This window comes from Phalacrocorax aristotelis, chromosome 13 (assembly GCF_949628215.1).
Source record: "Phalacrocorax aristotelis chromosome 13, bGulAri2.1, whole genome shotgun sequence".
Classification (NCBI taxonomy): domain Eukaryota; kingdom Metazoa; phylum Chordata; class Aves; order Suliformes; family Phalacrocoracidae; genus Phalacrocorax; species Phalacrocorax aristotelis.
In genome coordinates, this window is record NC_134288.1 from 7,605,962 (window position 1) to 7,626,251 (window position 20,290).

The window sequence follows — 20,290 nt, forward strand, 5'->3', positions numbered from 1 at the left end:
CTTGTGTCAGCACTGGGGTGGCCAGCAGGAGCCGGGCAGGGATGGGGCCCCTGTGCTCGGCCCTGGTGAGGCCACATCTCAGATACTGTGTTCAGTTTTGGGCCCCCTCAGGACAAGAAGAGCATCAAGTTGCTGGAGCGTGTCCAGAGAAGGGCAATGAAGCTGGTGAAGGGTCTGATGAGGAGCGGCTGAGGGAGCTGGGGGTGTTTAGCCTGGAGAAGAGGGGGCTGAGGGGAGACCTTATCACAGCTACCTGAAAGGAGGTTGTAGTGTGGTAGGCGTCAGTCTCTTCTTCCCAAGTAATAAGCAACAGGACAAGAGGAAACAGCCTCAAGCTGTGCTGCGGAGTTTTAGATTGGATATTAGGCAATATTACTTCACTGAAAAGGTTGTCAGAGATTGGAACAGGCTGCCCAAAGAAGTGGTTGAGTTGCTATCCCTGGAGGTATTTAGAAGACATTGGATGTGATGCTTAGGGACATGGTTTAGTGGTGAGCTGGCAGAGTTAGGTTTATGGTTGGACTCTGATGTTAAAGGCCTTTTCCAACCTGTACGATTCTGTGTCTGTGCTGTTTTGCCCCAGAGGATGGGGAAATGGGAGCAGGCCTTGGCTGCTGTCTGGGCACAGTGCTGCAGTAGTATCCAGGCAGCTCCGGGAGCTGAGCTGGTTTGCAGCTGCCAAAGCAGCAGATGCAGCTGCTACCTGGCTGCCAAATCCTGGTTTCCTGGTTATGGACATCTCTGTCCCAGCCTCATGGCTATTGCTTCCCAGATGCCCACAGACATTTGTCCCTCTGTCTGACAGCCACTTCTCTGCTTGTTTATGGTCTTGTTTTCTCTGATAAATCTCAAACTTGTAACAGACAGTTTTTCCCTAGGCTGTCAGGTTGATGCTTGTCCTTGTGTCACCAGTGGAGAGTATTTCTTGGGCCAGTTCTGCCTTGTCCCTGCCATGGCCATTGATCCTAGCTGGGCTGTAGCTGCCTCCCGTAGCTGTGGCTGAATCAGCTCTGCCTGGGCTGGGTGAAACACCAGTGATGTCCTCATATCTCTGTGCTGCACAGGGAAGACACCTCTTCCCATTGGCACCTCTTCTGCTGGGGTCTGGGCCACTCTGCCAAGTCCAAGCCAGCCTTGTGCTTGACTTCTGGGGTAGTAACGTGGAAGGGAGCAGTGCTCCCACGGGTGGATCACAGAATCATAGAATCATTTAGGTTGGAAAAGACCTTTAAGATCAAGTCCAACCGTTAACCTAACACTGCCAAGTCCACCACTAAACCATGTCCCTAAGTGCCACTTCTACATATCTTTTAAATACCTCCAGGGTATGAAACACCCACGGGAAAAGTGCTGCCTGGCAGCAAACCTGGGAAAGCAGGGACAGACTTTTAGCATTTTCTATGCCTGACTACATCTGCTTCCACCTGGGTGCTGCAAACCCATGAGGTGTCAGCGACCTGAATGGAAGGGACTCTTTTGTAACACAGCTCCTTAGTTCTCTATTAGGGAAATCTTGTGTAACCACTGTGCAGCCCAGCCAGCTACAGGCAAAACAGGAAGAAGAAACATCCAGACAGAAAAAAACACCTTCAGCATTTGAAGGCTGTGTTATTTATTCCAACAGCTTATAGAGTTTTATCAAACCATCTTTAACACAAAACATGTCTCCTAAAAGAGAGAACGGTGTGAGATCCTACCAGAGATCATCTCAGCTAACAGCTTGCAAAGTTAAGCCTGAATTTCAACAGTCAAACCAGCAAAATGTTTCTCCCCTCCCCTTAACAGTATCGTAAAATGCTAAAACCTGAAGAAAAAGATGCCTGTGGCTGATGCTGCTGAGTCTGTAGGTGGAGCTCATCCGTACAGAGCTGTGCTTTGGTCCTTTCCTGATGCTAAATGGCAGCAGCACAGGTGAGTGGTGCTTGACATGAAGGCAGTGGGACTGGCCGGGTCCCTTCCCCACTGCCCACCCTGACAAGGGGCCACATGGCAGTCCAGAGGCCAGGTCTAAGATGCAGATGAGGGTGAGGCTTAGAAAAACCAATAATCTAAATTTCTATTCTATGGAAACAGAATAAATAATAGTCTATATTTGCAAAGGAGGAAGGTACCTTGGACAGGAAAGTCTCATGTGTCTATTATTACTGAAATCTGTTTTTCCCCTAGGGGAAAATTGCAGCTAAGGCATCTTGAGAATGGCTCATATCACTACAACCATGGCAGTGTTGCGCTAAATCATTAGGGATGGGAGCAGAAGTCTTTTGGAGGTGCCAGTCCTTGCACAGCATCCTGTGGCTTTCTAAACAAAAATGGTTGCAGCAGAGGCATTTGACAGACAACTTGGTGTTCCAGGTTGGCTTTTGTCCGCAGATTCAATAGCAAATTCTTGTTTAATGTTCAAAACGAAGCCCTCCTCCTGCCCATCCCACCCCCTGTACACTGTCATGGGGAGGGGCTGTTTTCTTGCCCCTTTGGTCTTGCTTCAGGGTCGTTCTCAGAAGAAGTGGCATCTCTTTGGCTTTCTGCAGAAGGGAGGATTGGGAAGAAAGCACGGTTACACTCTGCTGAGGACACAAGCGATCAGTAACTGCTATAGCTGATTTTATTCAGATTGCCCCCTGAAGACCTATCGCTACCCTCCTGTGGCCAGATATTTGGCTTAAGAGTATTGGGTTCTCCCTTCACATTCCTCAAACACTTCTCAACGCATCTAGTGAGGCTGGGAGGGAGCCCTGGGGCAGGGGCGTGCTCTCCTTGTCTAACCTGCAACCCCAACTTGCAAGTGCTCCAGGAACATCTGCCCCACCGCCTGGCAGCTACCTGAGTTGCTCTCTGTTAGAAGAGCTCTAAGTTGTCCTTATTACAGACAGGCGGATGGACACGTGCTAGTATGGACATGTTGGGTGTAATGTGTTTTAAAGTATTTTTATAGTTACAGATTTTTAGGCTGGAGGAGTAAAAGAGAAAGGGCAAAAAATTAGTTTATCCCCTGCAGTGGTGCTGCATGTTTTGTGGCTTATCAGTGAAATCAGACTGTCTGGTTTTCTTGCGCTCTGAACAGAGGATTTATGCTGGTTGCAGTCAGGCGGTCAGCATGTATTGAGCAAGGTGATACTGCTGCCATGGTTGGGCTACAGCGGAAGATTTGGAGATGGCTGGTAGTGGTTAACATTATTTCTGTTCTTATTTGAAATTCTGTGGAACTATCTGAAGGCTGGCTTTTTTGTGTTTTTTTTTTTTGGTTTGGTTTGGTTTGGTTTTTTTTATAAAACAACCAACAAAGAAAAAGCAAACCACAACCCATTCCTGGGAAGGCTGTTGGTCAGTATGAGCACCAGTGCCTCTACAAATCAGCCAGGAAAGGGCCTGGGCTGGAGCCTGCAGGGCTCATGTGCCAGGAACCCCAGGAGCATCCTGTTGGTTGCAAGAGCCCTTCGGCCCAGGGAGTCCCCCGCTAGCTGAGTACCCGCTGAGCATGAACGCACTGACAACAGCGAGGAATGGGACGATCCTCCTGAGCAGCTGTGTGATGCTCCCAGAGGCAGCACTAGTTAGCTGCACTGCCATTTTGTGCCTTCCCCTTCCAGCCTCAGTGCTAGGAGCTGGGCTTACTGGTGTCTGCAGCAGCTCACCTGCTCCTTCAACGGCGAGGTCACCTAGGTCCTCGGTCAGCTTGCGCATGCTGATGGTGGTTGCATCTCGTTGGATGTCGTGGACAGCATTCCTCCGACCAGCCCGATCGCAGGAAATAAAGTCGGTGTATGTGCTGGACTCTACCTCCATTGCATCTCTATATACCTGCAAAGCGCTGTAGAGAAAACACAGCTGGGAGGTCAGGGATGCTCGGCAAGCCTCGAGTCATGGCTCCCTCCAGGTTAGATTACGCCGTGGAGTTAAATTACAGCATGAAAAAATAGTCCCTGTAACTCTGCTTCGGTTCCTCTAACAGGAGCTACTGCAATCTCAGATATCAACCCTGTCACGTGGGGTGGCGTGCTGGGTGACCCCCGTGCTGGCGGACCCGCCGTGCTGGGTGACCCCCGTGCTGGCTGAGGGGAGGTAGGCAGAAAGGATCCGTCCCACCTGCCTTACTGGCCCTTTTTCTGTCTTTCCATTGCGAAGCAAGGCAGATAAGGTGTTTGCCACTCCTTTTGAGTTTCTGGCCTTCTACTTTAGGAGCTGCAAGGTTGCTTGCAGCAGCTTTTTCCTGCAGAAAAAGTATTACAGAAAAATCCCTCCTTCCTCCTCAAAATGCCACGGGAGCTTTGCACAGACGCCAAATTTGGCTCACTGCATGGGGGGATGGGGTGCTGATCCAACCTGAATTTGTAATGGGAAAGGATCAGGGCCCTGACGGATGCCAGCTGGAAAGCTTGGGGAGCAGGGGAGTATTTTATAGGTGCAGGGCTTTGGATCAGTACTGGCCTCCACTGGTTGCTGGATGTCACTGAAAAAGTGTTGGGCTGGGCTGCTTTGAGATAAGCACTTTAGCATGTGGAAATCAGCCCTTCTGTGAGATGTTTGGATCCCTTCACTCCAGGCTTGTGTCTGTGCCACGAACAGAGAACAAAGAAAGGCTTGGAGCAGCCACTTGTCACCCTCAAGCACTGCTTCGAGCCAGCTCTTCATTAAGCCTGATGGGTCCTTAAGTTGTTGGGTTTTCATTTTAGCTGATGGTTTAACTTGCCAGCGTTTGTACAGCAGGCAGAGTCTAGGGACCTCAGCAGCTCAGGGGATGTATCGCAGGCGTCTTGGCTCTCGGGCACAGAGCTAGCGAGCGCACGCTGCCTCTGCACTGGAAACCTGGTGCTCTTTGTTCCTGTTCCTGTGTAGTCAATTCAGCAACTCAGTTGTTGCATGGAAATTAGATATTAATAGTTGTCTTATCTCCAATTTTGCCCACTAAAAAGTGCCTTTAGCCCTGCTGCTGATGTCAATACTAGAAGGAGGCCCCGAGTAAAAATGCTTGTGTGTAATGAAAAAAATATTCAATTTCTTATCATTCACTCGCTTTTGTGTCTTAGGGTTAATATCCCACTGAGAAATTTGCTTAGCTCCTGCACAAATCCTGCTTAATATTGATCTTCCTACCAGAGAAATCTGCTGGCAGACAACCAGCCTGGGCAGGAATCGCACTCCTCACTCTGTATTCCCTGATGTTATGGCAATAGAAAGAAAATGCTGATGAAAATGCAATAGCCAGGATAAAATAAGTTAAATTTTCCCCTTTACTAAGACTGAGCTGGGTGCAGTAACATCAAACCGTCATAAGCCCTATATATTCCAGTAGCCCCAGGGACTCTTCTCTTGGTGCTGATGCCAGCTCAGGGACCGCTGGCACCAGCTCACTGGTGGGACTTGGGGCTTGGCACACCCAGACCTCCCAGGAGAGCCTGCTTCTCCAAATCCAGCAAATCCTTGCAAACACCTGCCTCCTCCCAGGGCTTCACATCCATCTAGTTTCTGTTAAATGAGCCCCAGGAAAAGCTGCATCCTTTGCCCCAGGAAGAGATCCCAGCTGTTGTTTTTCCTCATCTTCACTCCTTCCTTTACAGACTTGCCCTTCCAGGGAAGAGGCACCTGCTCTGGATGCAGCAGGCTGGCTGATCTCAGTGAGAAAAGCACCTTTTCTCTGGGGCAGGATGAGCATCCATCATTCCCAGACAAGTCCTCCTCACAGCTCCTCAGAGCCCAGAGGCTGCTGACCTTCTGTAGCTGCCAGAGATGTCACCCGGACTTGGGAGGCTTCCCGAAGAGTGGTCCACACAAGCCTGGGTCCATCTCCACATCAGCAAGGCCAATTCAGAGCTGATATGCTCAGGAGTCTGCCCTTGCACCAGGGGCTGGACCACCTGATTCATAGGATGGGCTCCACAAACTGGGGAGCAGGAGCTGACCAGCCCCTGGGATGCGGCATTTTCCTGGTGTCCCTTGATGCAGCTGCCAGCGGTAGATGTGCTCAGCTGTGGCAGCGCCGTGCCAAGTGACTAAATGCCCCATCACACGGGGAAAGGCTGGGATCTTGATTTAAAATAGGGGAAGGAAATGAGTGTGCAGAAGCAAGTCCTGCTCAGGGCAGGTTTGGGTCCCGGCTCAGTGGCCGGGAGATGGCGTGTGTGATTTATTTATTTTGCGTGGCTGGGAGGGTTCCTGCCTTCGGCTTTCCATGCAAAGAGCCAGAGAGGAGTGGATTTATGAGCAAAGCTTTCAAACTGGTGTAGTTCCTTCAGGATTTTCAAGGTGGGCGGCTCTCAAAAGCCTTGCAGGCAGATCCCTCCCTGCTGGCAGAGACACTCCAGCCTCTACCTCCGGGAAGCTGTTGGACTGAGGAGGTGATGGCAGTGATTGCCTCGATTTTTGATAGAAAAACCTGATTTTTCAAAGAGCATTTCCACATTTCCAGGCAGGTGCAAAACAGTTCAGTGCGTTTTTAGTCAGTGGAAGCATCTTTTAACATCTGCCAGGGACAAGAAAGGAACCACCTTCCTTCCTGCCCATGTAGTTCAACTTGAAACTGTGTTTCCATGGACAGTCATTTAGTGGTGGCAGGGGATTTTAAAGGGGGGTGCATCACCCGCCAGCTCCCCACCTTCGGGTTTTCATGCTCCCGTGGGCTGGCAGGAGGGAATGGTGTGCCAGTTCTTGCCAGGCGTTGCAGGAGTAAGCCCGCAGCACGCAAATACACTACACAAGGGTTTCCAGGGTGCTTCAAAGAGATGATTCAACTTGTCTCCAGAGGGTTATTTCCCGCCTCACTTTCCTCCTTGCTGCTGTAACAGAAATGGTCCCTGCGCCCTTGGCACAGCGTGCCAGCCCACAGGGACAGGGCAGGGGATGCGTGGCATGGTGACAAAGGCCATGGGCAGGGGACTGGGACCTGCTGCCCATTGCACATTCCTCAAAAGCATTTCTGTGCTGCTTGGAGGGAGGCTGTGTCCTCTCCACCACAGGGACACCGTGCTGCCTGTCCCAGGGCACCTGGCCACAAGTGAAGAAGCCCCTCGCAAGCTGCCACAGGCACCAGCCGCAACCCCAGAGCTGCCTCTGCTCCCATGTCCTGCTGAAATAACTTGGCTTTGCCAAACCTGCCATTTGCCCTGGACTTATTTTTCCATAGTGTCTTGTGAGGATTAAGAAATCTGGAACTGTAATAGTCTTGGCTTTGCTGGTGTGGACTCGGCTTCCGGAGCTGGTTTTGCTGTCAGACCACAGCTGGGCTCATTGGCATTTTCCAGGAAAGTCACCCAGCAGCTGACGGAGCAGCTGGCTCTGCTCTGGGGGCTGCAGCTAAACCAGCCCTACACACACCAGGGCTGACTTCTACCCATTTAGAAGGTGGATGCTAAGAAATTAAAGGGTTAAACGTTTCTTCTGCATTTTGGTAGAAGGAACCAGGGCGTTTCTTTTGGGTGAGCTCAGTGCCCCTCTTGGTCCCACTGATGAGCCAGCAGTTAATTCCCATTTTCCCCCCTTGCCTGCTTCTGCACAGTACAGATCTCAGGGACTACAAGCAAACAATTACTGCAAATAATGTAAGAGCGGCAGACAAATGACCTGGAAACGTCATGGGCAGGTTAAACTCAACACAGGACTGTGTGCCTCCAGAGCAAACACAGGCTCTGCAACCTGAGCCAGTGGCTAGGGTCTAACTCCAAGGGATCAGATGGAGGTATGGATGTTAGAGTCACACCCAGCCCCAGACTCCAGTTTCAAGGAAACACTTTGCATGATATTGCATCTGTCCCTTGTCTAGGTTAAACTGTAAGCTGTTTATGGCTAGGAAGGGCTATTTTTGGGCTCTGCACTGATGCTGGCGATCAACAGGCTGTGCTGAATTCAGCCTGCTTCCCCTCCGCTGCCTGCTTTGCTCCTTTCTGCTCTGCCTCTCTTACCTCTTGCTTTCCTCAGTATTTTCCTCTCCACCTAACCCGCCTTTGCAGTGAGCCCAAAGGACCTCTAGGTCAGAGGATGTCCTGTTCGTCTCTGTATGGCATCCATGGCACTTTTTGGCATAAGGCAGCTTAGCACCCTGCTTAGACATCCTTGCCCCTTAAGGTAGCCAGCACAGCACACCTGGGCTGCTGTAAGGAAGGAGATTCGAAGGTTAAACACAGCAATGGATTTCCCTGCTTAACTAAGCCTGAATCATCACCTGATCCCACCCTGCTTTCCTTCAGAGACCTCCCTGTTCCTCAGATGCAAGCAGGACCAGTTGCTCAGCCTGCTGTGCTGTCCCCCAGGACGCCCAACGAGCGGAGCCTTGCACCTCAGCCACCTCTGCAGCCACAGCCAGCAGCCCCGAGGGCAGGGACTGGGACACCGAGGTCCCCAGGGGCAGGAGCCCCAGCAGACCCACGTCTCAGGGTGCTGCTGCCTGGCTGTGGCCCCACGCCAGCTCGTTGCTAGCGGCAGTTGGGACCAACAGCTGCGGGTTCTGGTTGGAGACGGCTCCCTGGTCCCACAGCCTGGCCGGGGACATGCTCTCCCACCTGCTTGGTGTCACACCAGAGGATCTAACGCGCTGCTTTAGCTCCCAAACTTCAGGAGTCATAAAGCCATGAAGCCAAGCTAAACCTTGCTGTGTTTCTGGGGTGAAATTTCAAAGACCTGCTGGGGAACAGGGGTGTGACCCCTTCTTCTGCTCATGCATTGCATCCCTTCATTGCTAGCCTGCAGGGACCAGGGCATGAAGTTTGTATGGTCATCTCTGAGCCCTCCACATTGTGCAGTGCCCCTTGCCCTTTCATTCCAGGGTACAGTGACTATTATTAGACCTCTCCTACTGGAGCTGGATCCATAACAACAGCAAAACATACTCAACAGCCCTGCTGGGCTTTTAAAATATTTACAGTGTAAGATGGTCTACTGTGGAGGGGGGGCCTGCTAGAGCACAGAGATGGGAGCACTGGGATTTCTGTGCTCCCTGTGGGTCTGCTGTGAGGTTTCCTGCTGGGAGAGCCACATCCAGCAAGGAAAGAAAAAAATCGTGTAGGCTGAAGCTAGCACTTGAGGTCAGGGGGTTTCCACCAACTGTCTGACAACTTCCAGCTGGAATTTCAGCAAATTTTCCACTGGCTCTTGTCTGGGAACATGCACGAGGGGTTGCACATCAAAGAAAGAGGGCTCTGTAATAGTGTTATCAGGGTTGAGCGTATTTTTAGACCTGTGCTCGTGCCTTGAAGGCCTTGCTATGGCTCATGACCCCCAACACTAGAGCTTAGATCCATGGCCAGAAGCCAAACAGAAGCTGCAGATGTCCTGTTGGGAGCCCAGTCTGGTAGTGGCTACATATGCAACAAGCATTGGTAAAGCTGGTGACAGGGTCTGCACCAGGCACAGAGCTCCCATGATTTCCTACTGGGTCTATGTTCTCCAAAATGTGGTGGTGGTGGGTCTTATTGGCCAGAATTGATGTACTCCAAACTGCTGAGCTTCCTGGCTGGGTGAGAAAACAGGCAGGATGAAGGCAGCAGCCTGATCCAGGCACACATGTCCATCTCATGTTCTGAGCAGTTTCTTTCCAGGTGAGAATAGCATGGAAAAGCCTCACCACACTTTAGCTGTGAAGAGAAGTCAAGGCTGGGCATGGCACAGCACTGGTATTTTTTGGAAGGCTTTTGCTGTGGGATTCCTTGTAATAACTCTGCACCCTCTGGCTCTTATGCTAAATACAGTGAATTCAGCCAGTGTAGACATCACAGATTGTCCAGCCACTGCAGTGGTTTTGCAGGAACAGAGCTTTTAGGGTTCTCTAGGACTTAGTGGAAAATTATAATTCATATAGGAGAAAAGCAGTTACCCAAAGGGACTGAGGCTCAGTGCTCATAAACAGTTCCCTTCGTTTGCTTTGCCCTTGTTTTACAGTACAGATCGTTTAATGCCTATAGAACTGTAACTAATTGCTTAGCCTCAGATTTAAGATTAGGCTTAGACCAACTCCTCTACAACTTCACAAACATTGCATTTAGTTCTACCAAGCTCCCCAAACTCCCTCCCCTCCCTCCTGGCCTTCAGCACATCTCCAAGAACCCCCACTGCAGTGTCTCTGCTGTCCCAAGGCATCTCCTGCTGCACCACATCCTCCTGGCCACTGCCCAGCTCCCAGCTGATGTAAGAGGTGCTCCATCTGGATTTCAGAATCATGGCCAACCTTTGGCATCAGGGTAGGGTGAGTCCTTACACACACTGCTGCGGTCCCCAGAGGAGAGGGCAAGCCTTGGGGAGAAGTGGGGGAGGCGGGAGGAGATTGCTCAGCCCCGCCAGCATGTCATTAGCATCAGGACGTATGGGCAATGGTGGGAGGGAGCCACCCATCCATCCATCCATCTGCCAGGAGGGCAGCCCAGTGCCCAGCTCTGGCCACACAGCACTGCCAGCCTGCATCCCCATGCCGGGTGCAGGTGGCACCCCTCTGCCAGTCCTTGAGGGGCATGGGTGCTGAGCGTCTGCTCCAAAAATCTTCCACCACAGGAGGAATCACAGTTTACCTTGGCAACCAGGGTTTGATGGAGCTCTCTGCTCCTCCCTCCCCACAGCACTGAGCCTCAGCTGCAGTTTAAGCCTCTTCTGCGGCTTCTCACTAAGTTGATTAATGGAGATAATTGGTCTCTTCGTGCATCTGGAGACAGTTGCCCTGACAGCAGTTGTATTTTTGTTTTGCTCCCAGGTCGAGCTTGTTTTTCACATCCCACAGCTTCGAGGTGCTAATAAATCAGGGCACTCTTGTTCCCCCACCCCGCCTCTGAAAGACATACATGCCTCCAAGGGATGGGGTGGTAGAGCTGGATAAGACACCTTTGGTCCCACCAGCCCTAGGACATGGGAGGCTGGCACCTTTCTCCCCCTCATTTTTCACCCCCTCAGCTAGGCTCGTAGTGGGTGGACACAGCTCTCTGACTTTTGCACAGGAAAGAGCAGCAAGCCAAAGCCCTCACGTTTAACAAGCACAGCCCTGAGCACCCATTGCCTTGTGAGCCAGCACCCACACGTCTCTCTGTCCCCTGCAGAGACCCTTTCAAAGCTGTAAGGAGTATGAAACTATGAGTTCCTTCTTCATTATTTTTATTTTCTCCCAACTTCTTATTTAGCTGTCTATATGTCAACTTATTTACAAGAACAAAAACAGTGACTGTGTGGAAGATATTCTAATGCCTGAACTTGCAACGCAGGCAAACCACAGACCAGTCACTTTAAACCCTTCAGCTGCAAAAGCCCCACAGTTGCTGTTGCAGGCGTGTTCCAGGAAGATTCATGTATTGTCCCTGCTTGTGATGTGCAGACACCCCATCACGTCTGAGCCATGGCGTGGATTCTTTTGCAGTGGGGATCCCCTTCAGACTTGGGTTCCCTGACTTCCTCCAAATCATTCGGGGGAGAAGCCCCTGCGGGATTTCACCTCAAAGGCTGGAAACTCTGCAGTGGTCCCACAGCTCTTCTGATACACCAAGGCACAGACCTCTGAGTGAACACCACCTGCTCAAACCCCACCTGAATTTCTGGCCCAGGGATGCTCACTCCCAGCACAACCTCCCAAACACCTTGCAGGCTTCCCTGGGCAAAGAGAAGTCAAATAAGTGCAGAGGAGATGCAGCTGAGGCTATTTTCTAGCACAGCTGCCCTTGTTAGGTATAAAAGGAAGGTGAAGCCAGAGTAGGTCTTGCCGGGATAGCTCTGTTTCTGGGTGGAAGAAGGCCCTTCTACATGGACAGAGTTGAGCAAGGACAGGGTCTTTGTTTTTATGCCCAGCAAGAGAAAGTGCAATTTTGTCCAGCTTCTTTGTGATCTGAAGAGTTGAGTTTTGCTGCTGTGTGAAAGCAGTGCTTTTATGACTGGGAAGGAGAGCTTAGCTTGGAAGAGGTGTTGTGCAGGCTCTGACTATGAAGCTTTGGCTGCTACTAGGTGAGTAGGCTCTGCTTAGTGCAGGGTGCACGAAGCTGAGTGCCGCCTGCCTTGGCTCTTCCTCATTCAGGCTTGAACAATGTCATAGGAACTCACAGCCAGCATCCAAAGAGTCCTTCTGACTCGGTGTGACGTTAAGGGGCTGAGAGAGAAGCTTTGAAACCTCCTGAGGTGCGAGAGCCCTGGCAGCTCCCAGAGGTGCCTAAAAATAGCCAGGACAATTCTTATGAGTGTTACTGTGGAATGAGGCTGATTAGTAAAGGCAGGCTTAGCTCTGCTCCCTGTACAGATGAAATCCAACCTGAAGGGCTCCCAGCCCAGGGCTGGGGCAGTGCTTGCCTGGGAAGATGTGGACAGGGGGAAGATCTGTCTTTGGGAACTGTGAGAAGGATTAGGTGGCTGGGATGGTGCTATTGGTGTTTATGTACAACAGAAATGGAAAATGTATGAGTTATAAATAGGCTGGCAGTGAGAGGTGGCTGAGCTAAGCCCTTCTGGGTGGCCCCGTGCTTCTGGTGCCCACTGAAATGAGTGCTTTGGCTGTACTACCCTGCTGGGACCCCCACCTGGGCAAAGAAACCTCTGCTGGCCTGCACACCCCATTCTCTGAGTATTTCTGTGATGGATGGAGAATTCTTGTATATCTGTGTCAGGTGATAGCAGCTTCTGAGCCTTTCTGCAGGCAGGGTAAATCTCTCTGTGTAAGTCGCTAGGGATATGACATCTAGACATGAGTTAAAGCAGTGCTCAAGATGTGCCTGTAGCATTATGCTGGGGTTGCTCAGTGACCGTTGCAAGTTATAGTCTTAGTAAAGAGAAAGCTGCTAATTAAATGAATTGCCAACTGTTTTATGATCCACTGAAATGCAGCCAGGATGTAGAAGGACGTGGGGTGTTTTTAGCATCTATGGGAAAGATGCTGGGTACAAGAGATGAACTGCTCTGAGCAACCTGCAAGGAGGAACGTCTACATGTGCCAAAGAGTCCTGAGGTCTTGTGTTGTCAGATCTGCAAACAATATGGGGGTGGCAGCTCTGTGTGAGGGAAAGCTCTGTGCAGGAACAAGAGAAAGCAGCTGCTCTGTGTGCAGGAGCCATGGGAGTGAAACCACGAAAAGGACTGTCTGAGCTGGCGGATCTGCCACTTGCGTAAGTGCCACAAAAGGTTAAGCTTTGGGGATTCCCTGGATCTTGCAGACTGACTCTACATGCAGAGGAAAAAAACATGCTTACATGGTTATGTATGGGCAAACAATATTCTTGCGCAAAGCATGCAGACAACCTGTGAGAGGATATCCACACAACAAACCCATCACTTGCAGGGGAAAGGCCATGCAGCGTGGCTTGCGCTAGGGGCTGCCCTTAGAGTCTGCGTCAGAAGATGGCTTGGTACAAGTACATGGCTGTGAAGCATGGAAATTATAGCAGGAAAGTCATTACGGCAGAACTGTTGGTATATTTTTCCTCTTAGCACCTTCTACCCTCTTGTAATTCAGAACACAGAAGGAGGTCAAATGACTCTATGAAACAAGAAGGAAAAAAGCCATTCCTACTTATGTAATATCTTCCTGTGAATAAAAATTATATCTTTCTATAGCGTGAATCCCTACCTGATTTAATTTAGTTGACTTTCCTTCTGGACATGACTTCAAACAAGTTCCATACGCAGCAGGGCAGCAGCTTCTGGGGAAGGAAAAGAAAATAAATGTAAGAAAACTCTCTGTGCTTCTGTTGGGAAGCATAAAGCTCAGCTGCTTTTTCCACCATCTGTGACTAGGACAGCAAAAGAGATGCGGGGTCTGAAAGGGCTCTGCCCAGCAGGCTGAGCTGGAGCCTGGCTTGGTGAGCACAGAGACACCAAGGGAGGGGCAGTGGGAAGGTGGTGTTCGTATGGCACCTTCTCAGGAGGGTTTGTGCTAATAGGGATTTGGCCTGTTGTGTTTAAGAGCAAGGTAAGTCCAGTGGGGGCCTAGCTTCACAGAGAAGTTCTCTTTGGTTTTACTTCTCCTTTTGTTAACTTCACGTGGGTGCACTGGGGAGACCTGGCAGCTGCCTTGCGTGCATAAATGAATATTGGTTTGCAGCTCCACTGCCCTCTCAAGAAGTGAAACTTCCATATCAGCGTCTCTAAGGCAAAAGGGGAAGCTTGATCTGGTACTTTTAGTCACCTTGCTTGGTCTGTCTTCTGCTCTTTGCGTTTCTTTGCTGTTAGTGTGCAGCTGTGCCTTCTCCCACTGTCCCCAAACCCCACTCAAAGACATTTCCTCTGTGGCCTTAACATCTGTGGGTGCATTGCAATCTCCTGACCTGCAGAGCCCAGCCAACAAGACACTTGCCTATTTTAGCAGCTGTTTCAGCTTTCAGACTTTTTGGAACATCATGGGCTGGTTTTTTTTTTCTCTTCACTTTGTCCCAGGGACAAATATTAGCAGAACAGAAAGCAAGAGATGAACCATTTAACCATATACACAGTAGCTCATCCAGCAATTCCTCTGTCTGGCCCATCTGGGTTGCGTACCGCTCTGATTGGAACTATTCCCTATGATTTTTCCAAGCTAGGACAGACCTACAGCCTTTCTCTTTATTTTTTTGACCCACTTTTAAAACCCCTTAGTTGTTGGGAGCTGACTACTTGCTGGCTCTGGCCCTGTTTCAAGGACAGGGCACTTGCTGCTTCTGTGTGTGAGTTTGCCCATCTGTTAGATGGAGCTATTAATACTCGCTCCCCTTGCTAGATGCTTCAAATATTTGTAAAGCACTTTCAGGTCTGCAGATGACAGGCTTACAGAAGTGGAAAATACTAATTATGATCATGACAGTAGCCAAACAGAGACACAGGGGTTTAACAATACACTTTTGTTAGTGTTTACACCATTTACAGTGAAATGCTTACTGGAAACACTGGACCGGAAAAGAAACAGTATTCCCACAACTCTGGGAATATGCATCACCCTTTTGGGGCATCAGGCAGGCAAACAAAAGCAGGAAGGAAGAAAGCCAGCTTTGGAAATCCACAAGTCTTTATTTTTCCCCTTTGCCTTCCTGCCTTGCTCTGGCTTGTGTGTTATGCAGCCCAAACAGTTAAACCTCCAGCACTTCAGATGTGTTGCAAAATATCTCAAAATACATGGCCCTCTTCCAAGAGAGGCTTAAAGCAAATTGGAGCAATGGTGCACTGAACTAGAAATTACCATTGAGCAGCCCTGTTCCTGATGGGATGGGGGCAGAGAACCCCCATTTTCTCTCTCTCAAAAAAACAAAACCTAAAAATGAACCCCTGATTTTTAGAGACAAACTCTTTAGCAACTGGTATTGGTTTTCCAACCCTGCAGCCCTGGCTCTAGCCGGATGTTTCTCCTCACAGCCCTTGCTTGGGGAACTAAAGTCTGCAAATCTGAAGCTGGGTCACTTGCTCCATCCCCAAGGGCTCATCCTTTGCGGGCTCATCCAGCCCTGCTGCTCCCAGGGCGATGGGCAGAGCTCTGAAGGCACCTCTGTGCAAAGGCCAGGCAATATCCCACATGGAGAGTTTGGGGATATAAGGGTGCTGAAGTGGATTAATCCATGCAGTGTGACTAAGGATGGGCTAAAGAAACTTGTTAAAGAACATTTTACACTCCCTAATCTAGTCCTAAACCTATCAAGGTACCACAGATAATTTTGGGACCCCAGTGGAAATGTTCATTGGATAGCTAAACATCGATACAAGAATTACAGGGGCACCAGCATGATGTGCATGCTTGGCGTTCAGATTCCCTCCATGTTTATCAGCTGTTACCCAACAGGAACAAGCACACAAAGCAAACTTGGTGCTCTCAGCATTGCTTCAAAATTAATCTATGTTTGAAAAACAAAACAAAAAACACACACAAGAAACAAAACCCCCAAAACCACCCAGAACACTTTTTGGCAGAATTCAGCATTATTCTACACAACAGCTGTTCTGGTGCTGCTTTTGATCCAGAGAGGAAATCCTTTCTGGTTTCAAGCAAGGTGATGGCAGCAAAGAGGTGGTTGTTCTCATGCCTCTTGACTCCTGAGTAAACAGGCTGTCTGCATCTCTGATGAGAACAGGAGCCCAGTACTCCCAGGGCAGACTGAGACTCTCATTTAGTGCCCTGTCCCCAGCAGCAGCTGGCATCCTTGGGCTCAGAGGTGCATGAAAACTTGTAATTGTAGTGGAATGTTTTTCATCAGTTATTAATTACCCTGAACCAGGAGGCTTTATAATCCTTAAAATACAATATCCTCTTAATCATAGCCAGGATTGTTTTGTTCCTGAGATAACTACCTGGTATCTATTAAAATGCCTTCTGAGCTCTTTGTTCAGTGATATCTCATGGCAATGAGAGCTGCAGATTAATTACACTTTGTGGAGACAGTAATTCCAGTAAAGCTGATGATGCTGTGGTGGGGATATGTTTGACTTTTTACATCATTGCAAATATCAACAAATGTTGGCATTTCAGTACTTGCCAGGGAGTTCCCAAGGCAGTGGCTTGTGACCAGCAATGTGCCGGCATGAAAGCCAGCATGGAGGAGTCGTACAAAGAGCACTGAGACTCTCTGGGGCTGTGCTGGGAAGGAAGTATTTGGGAACTTTCCATGCAAACCAGACATGGGTGGTGTAAAGGACACAGCCCCATAGGCTCAAAGGGAGCGAGAGTTTTGAAACAGGGGAATAGGTGGTTCATAGTCCATCCGCTGTTCTTCCTGCTCACGCTACAGGTGCCAGCTGAGTCCTGGAGCAATGTCTCAGCCTCTCCAACTGCCATCATGAGGAGCTGGGGACAAAGTCCATGCAGCAGCTGAACCTTCCCTTCTCACTGGCTGGTGCTGGCAGCCTTGGGAGCAGCTCCCGTTATCACTTGGCTTTTTCTAGTCACGAGCTAGAGACAACTAGAAGTATAGGGGTATTTCCCTGCTCCCCCCCCCGCCTTTCTAAAATGGGTGTGGTGATGGAAAGTATTTTCTGGATCAGTCCATGTATGCAGCTTTGGTGATGCTAAGGAAACCCTTAGTGGTGTGGAGAAACAATTGGATCCAGGCTTGAATGTGAAAATGGGAGAGACCCAAGCAGGGTGGCACAGAAAGACAAACAAAAAGCTGGGTTAAAGCTTTTGCTGTTCTTTATGGACTTGCAGATTCATCCTCAATTCTGCCAGACCTGTATGAGCCCAGGAAAATCATCTGATTTATGCGTAGCCCATGTAAAACAAGAATAACACTGGTGTTTGGTGGCCCAGACAGGCTGGAGGGATTAATGCACAACAGAATGCTGCAGGAACTGGCTCTGAAATGTGGGAGATCAGGAGATGTTAACAACTTGGAAAACATTTTCCATAGTTATTGGGGGGGGGCAGGGTTGTATGCTTCTGGGTTTTCCTCTGAGTGGGCTCAAAAGTAGATTTACTTTTCCTTTGAAATAAGAGGATAAATGGAAAAAGCAAAACTCTGCCTTATAGCTCACCGTGTGCCTGTACATCTCCCCAGAATCAGCCGCTGAGTACAGAAGTACCAGGCGACTGGAAGATGCATGGCTATGAACATTTTTGGGTTTTAATCCCTCCACGATCAAGCTGCCTACACTGGGAGTCTATGTGCTATATTTCACGGTCTTCAGTTCTCTGAGGCACCTGAGTCTGCACTTTCTGGGAAGTGTCCCTGAAAATGATGGCATGGGATACTCGTACACAAATGTGGAACTCTGTCTGAAGGACTCAGTGCCCTGTTCTGTGCTCGAGGTATATTAAGCACTACTGGTTCATCCATGTTTGTAAATGGCCATTTAACCTACATCTGCACTATAAAGTAATCCAGCCATTGAGGATCTCTTCATGCATCCTTCTTTCCCGAACACCATCCCTCATGAGAGCAGAAATGTGACAATTTCTCAGTTGGGTGGCCACACATTAGCACAGTGGCCCTTTCCAGCCAAGTCTCTCAGAAGCCAAGACGAGCCCCACGTTTAGCCAAGCCAGGCACACCGACCTCGCCAAGAACAAACAGCCCAGAGTCTGAGGGGCTGCAACCATCTGAGGGTCTCTCTGCCACCTGGTCAAGCCATGCCTGCTCCACAAATCTCCTCTTACCCTTACACCACTGCATCCCTGCTGCAGCTACCTCTTGCTTGTTTGACCCCAGCATCTCCTCCTCCTAGTTTGAGTCACTGGCCCAGCCACTCAGGGCGTTGCTTCTGGGTTCACAGTTATACTTTGCTTTCGTTCTGCAGAACCGTTTCCCCCTTCTAAGCAGAGGGAAGCATTTCCCAAAAACCCATTTGCGTCCAAGGCATTACATGCATATGAAGGCTCACACGCGGCACACCACGGCTCGCTACCAGCTGCTTAGGGGAATCCAGAGAGGGAAGAGAAAGACACACAGCTTTGAGGTGGAGGAATTTGCAAAGCCTCCTGAGAATACCACCACACAGCAGTTCTTTTTTTATCCCAAGTCTTTGCCTTTTAAAACATTTGCTTGGAAAACTGGATGCCAGGGAGTCTCCAAGCCTGCTTCTGCCACCACGCTCTGCAAAGCACTCTCTTGTGCCCGCAGTTCAAAGGGAAGCCCCAGGCAGCCCTGCAGCTCCCAACAGCCCTAAGGATGGAGTCCCAATGGGTCCCTGACCTGCAGGCTGGCATCCATTCCCATGTGAGCAGAGAGACCCCCGATGCTGTAAGGGATTCCCTCCGGCGAGTTGCTCAGAACAAATGGACACACGTCAGAAATGAGGCCAGAAATCCCCACAGGGGTCACTGATCCACAGTCCTCTGTGATTTCTAGCCACCAAGTCTGCTCTGCTTGCTACCCCTTCACAGGAAGTACTGAACTGCATTATTTTCCAAGTGAAACAGCAGCCACCTCCCTGCCATCAGCCTACAAAGAGTTTCTCTCAAAAGCAAAAAACAAAAATGGGATGCAGCTTAGTTTTTCAGCCCACGATCTGTGGGCAGCAAAAAAATCTCACTGTTCACAGTTGGTTAGATAAAAGTTAACTACCTCTAAACAGATCACCCCTTCGTAGCACTGCTCCGGCTCCCATGCCCAGGGCAGCAGGAGAGCAGCCCCTCGCTGCACTGCCAGGAAGACCTCTTGGCCACCAACCATCCCAGCCCGCCGCCTGCCCCACGCACCCGCAGCAGCGTGCACAGCCCTACTTACGGCCACCCCAGCTCCCGCTGCTTCTTCAATCCCAAGTTCCACAGTCCTGCCGCTGAGGAAGAAACCGAGGCTGGATTACACCCTCCTGGTGTCTCTGCCTGCTGTGGCGAGCAGCCAAGCCGGCTGGGAGAGCCACAGCCAGTTTCAGACTTGCAGTTTCCTTGTACTGGGAGCTGCTAAATGAAGTTGCACTTCTGGGGCCGAGGGGCGTGTTCTCCTCCCCTCCCGAGTCAGTCCCTGCCTGCTGTAATCCAATGCTCATCCCGATGATGTCAAGCAGCTACTGCTTGGCTCCTACCTTACAGTCGGCAGGAGGGATCCGTTTCCTTTCGCAGCGATCTTTGTTTAGCTTTGCCTTGTAACCCCATCTCCCAGCAGCTGCATGTGCCCGAACATCCTTCCTTCGATGCTCGGCGCTGTGGCTTTTGCTGCAGGCGCTTCCTCCTGCCCTCCCACCCACCGCTCCCCCAGGTTTCTCCGGCACATCGCTCAGATGCACGTCCCAGCTGCATCCCACCGTTCATCCTCTCCATCAGGGCCTATCCAAAAGCACTATCACACCCCATGCAGCCTGAGGTATTTTACCAGAGGAAGTGCCTCTCAGGGAAAAAAAAACAGCCTCACATTTTTTTAGATTGCCTTTTTCTCCACAGATTCCCAGGGGGTAAAATCTAAGTGTGCTTCAGCTCATCTGCCCCAGGGTGCCAGCCTTATTTAGGGGTGAAATGCAGAGCTGGTGGCAGCAGCCAGAGATAAGGGGGGAAGATGACTGGGGCAAGGCAATACCGCATATTAAGCATACCTTTGTATCCACCCTGCTGTGAAGCGCAGCCTGGGAGCTCGCGGTGAGCTCAGGGCCACTCCATGAGCAGGGGAAGTTTTGGCTGTTCTTGTGACCACAGGGGCCCGGGAATATCCCTCTGGGTGGCATCACCTCCCTGTGTCATATCAGCCTTGGAGACACCACCGGGTGGTTGGAGCCAAAGGAACAAGCGGGTTGCCGTGCCAGGTCTCCAGCCTTCCTCCTGGCCCACACTCTTGCAAAGCCCTACCAGCATGGTGGGAAGGTGTGTGAGCACACAAGGGTGTAGATATTGCTGCCTACTCCTACCTGAATGCCCAGACTGGAGCAGGCCCTTTTAGTGCCAGTTGCTTTGTTGAGAGAGTGAAAGACTCACTCCATCCCTGCTGTAAGGATGCTCCAGTCCTCAGCCTTGTAAGGGGGAGAAAAA

General features: G+C 50.3%; 1 protein-coding gene across 3 annotated transcripts; it reads right to left on the reverse strand.

Moving 5' to 3' along the window:
* Nucleotides 1-1,568: 1,568 nt before the first annotated feature.
* PKIG (cAMP-dependent protein kinase inhibitor gamma) lies at nucleotides 1,569-19,439 on the reverse strand. Of its 3 annotated transcripts, none has more exons than XM_075108357.1 (4): nucleotides 19,357-19,439; nucleotides 13,508-13,580; nucleotides 3,633-3,808; nucleotides 1,569-2,522 (listed from the first exon to the last, which is right to left on the reverse strand). In XM_075108357.1, the coding sequence occupies exons 3-4, from the start codon at nucleotides 3,781-3,783 to the stop codon at nucleotides 2,443-2,445; spliced, it is 231 nt and encodes a 76-aa protein (XP_074964458.1). In that variant the 5' UTR covers nucleotides 3,784-3,808; nucleotides 13,508-13,580; nucleotides 19,357-19,439; the 3' UTR covers nucleotides 1,569-2,442. The 3 variants fall into 3 exon arrangements, with proteins under 3 accessions (XP_074964458.1, XP_074964457.1, XP_074964459.1); XM_075108356.1 differs by lacking the exon at nucleotides 19,357-19,439 and adding an exon at nucleotides 19,059-19,290; XM_075108358.1 differs by lacking the exons at nucleotides 13,508-13,580; nucleotides 19,357-19,439 and adding an exon at nucleotides 7,929-8,080 and having other exon boundaries at nucleotides 1,589-2,522.
* Between the last annotated feature and the right edge of the window lie 851 nt (nucleotides 19,440-20,290).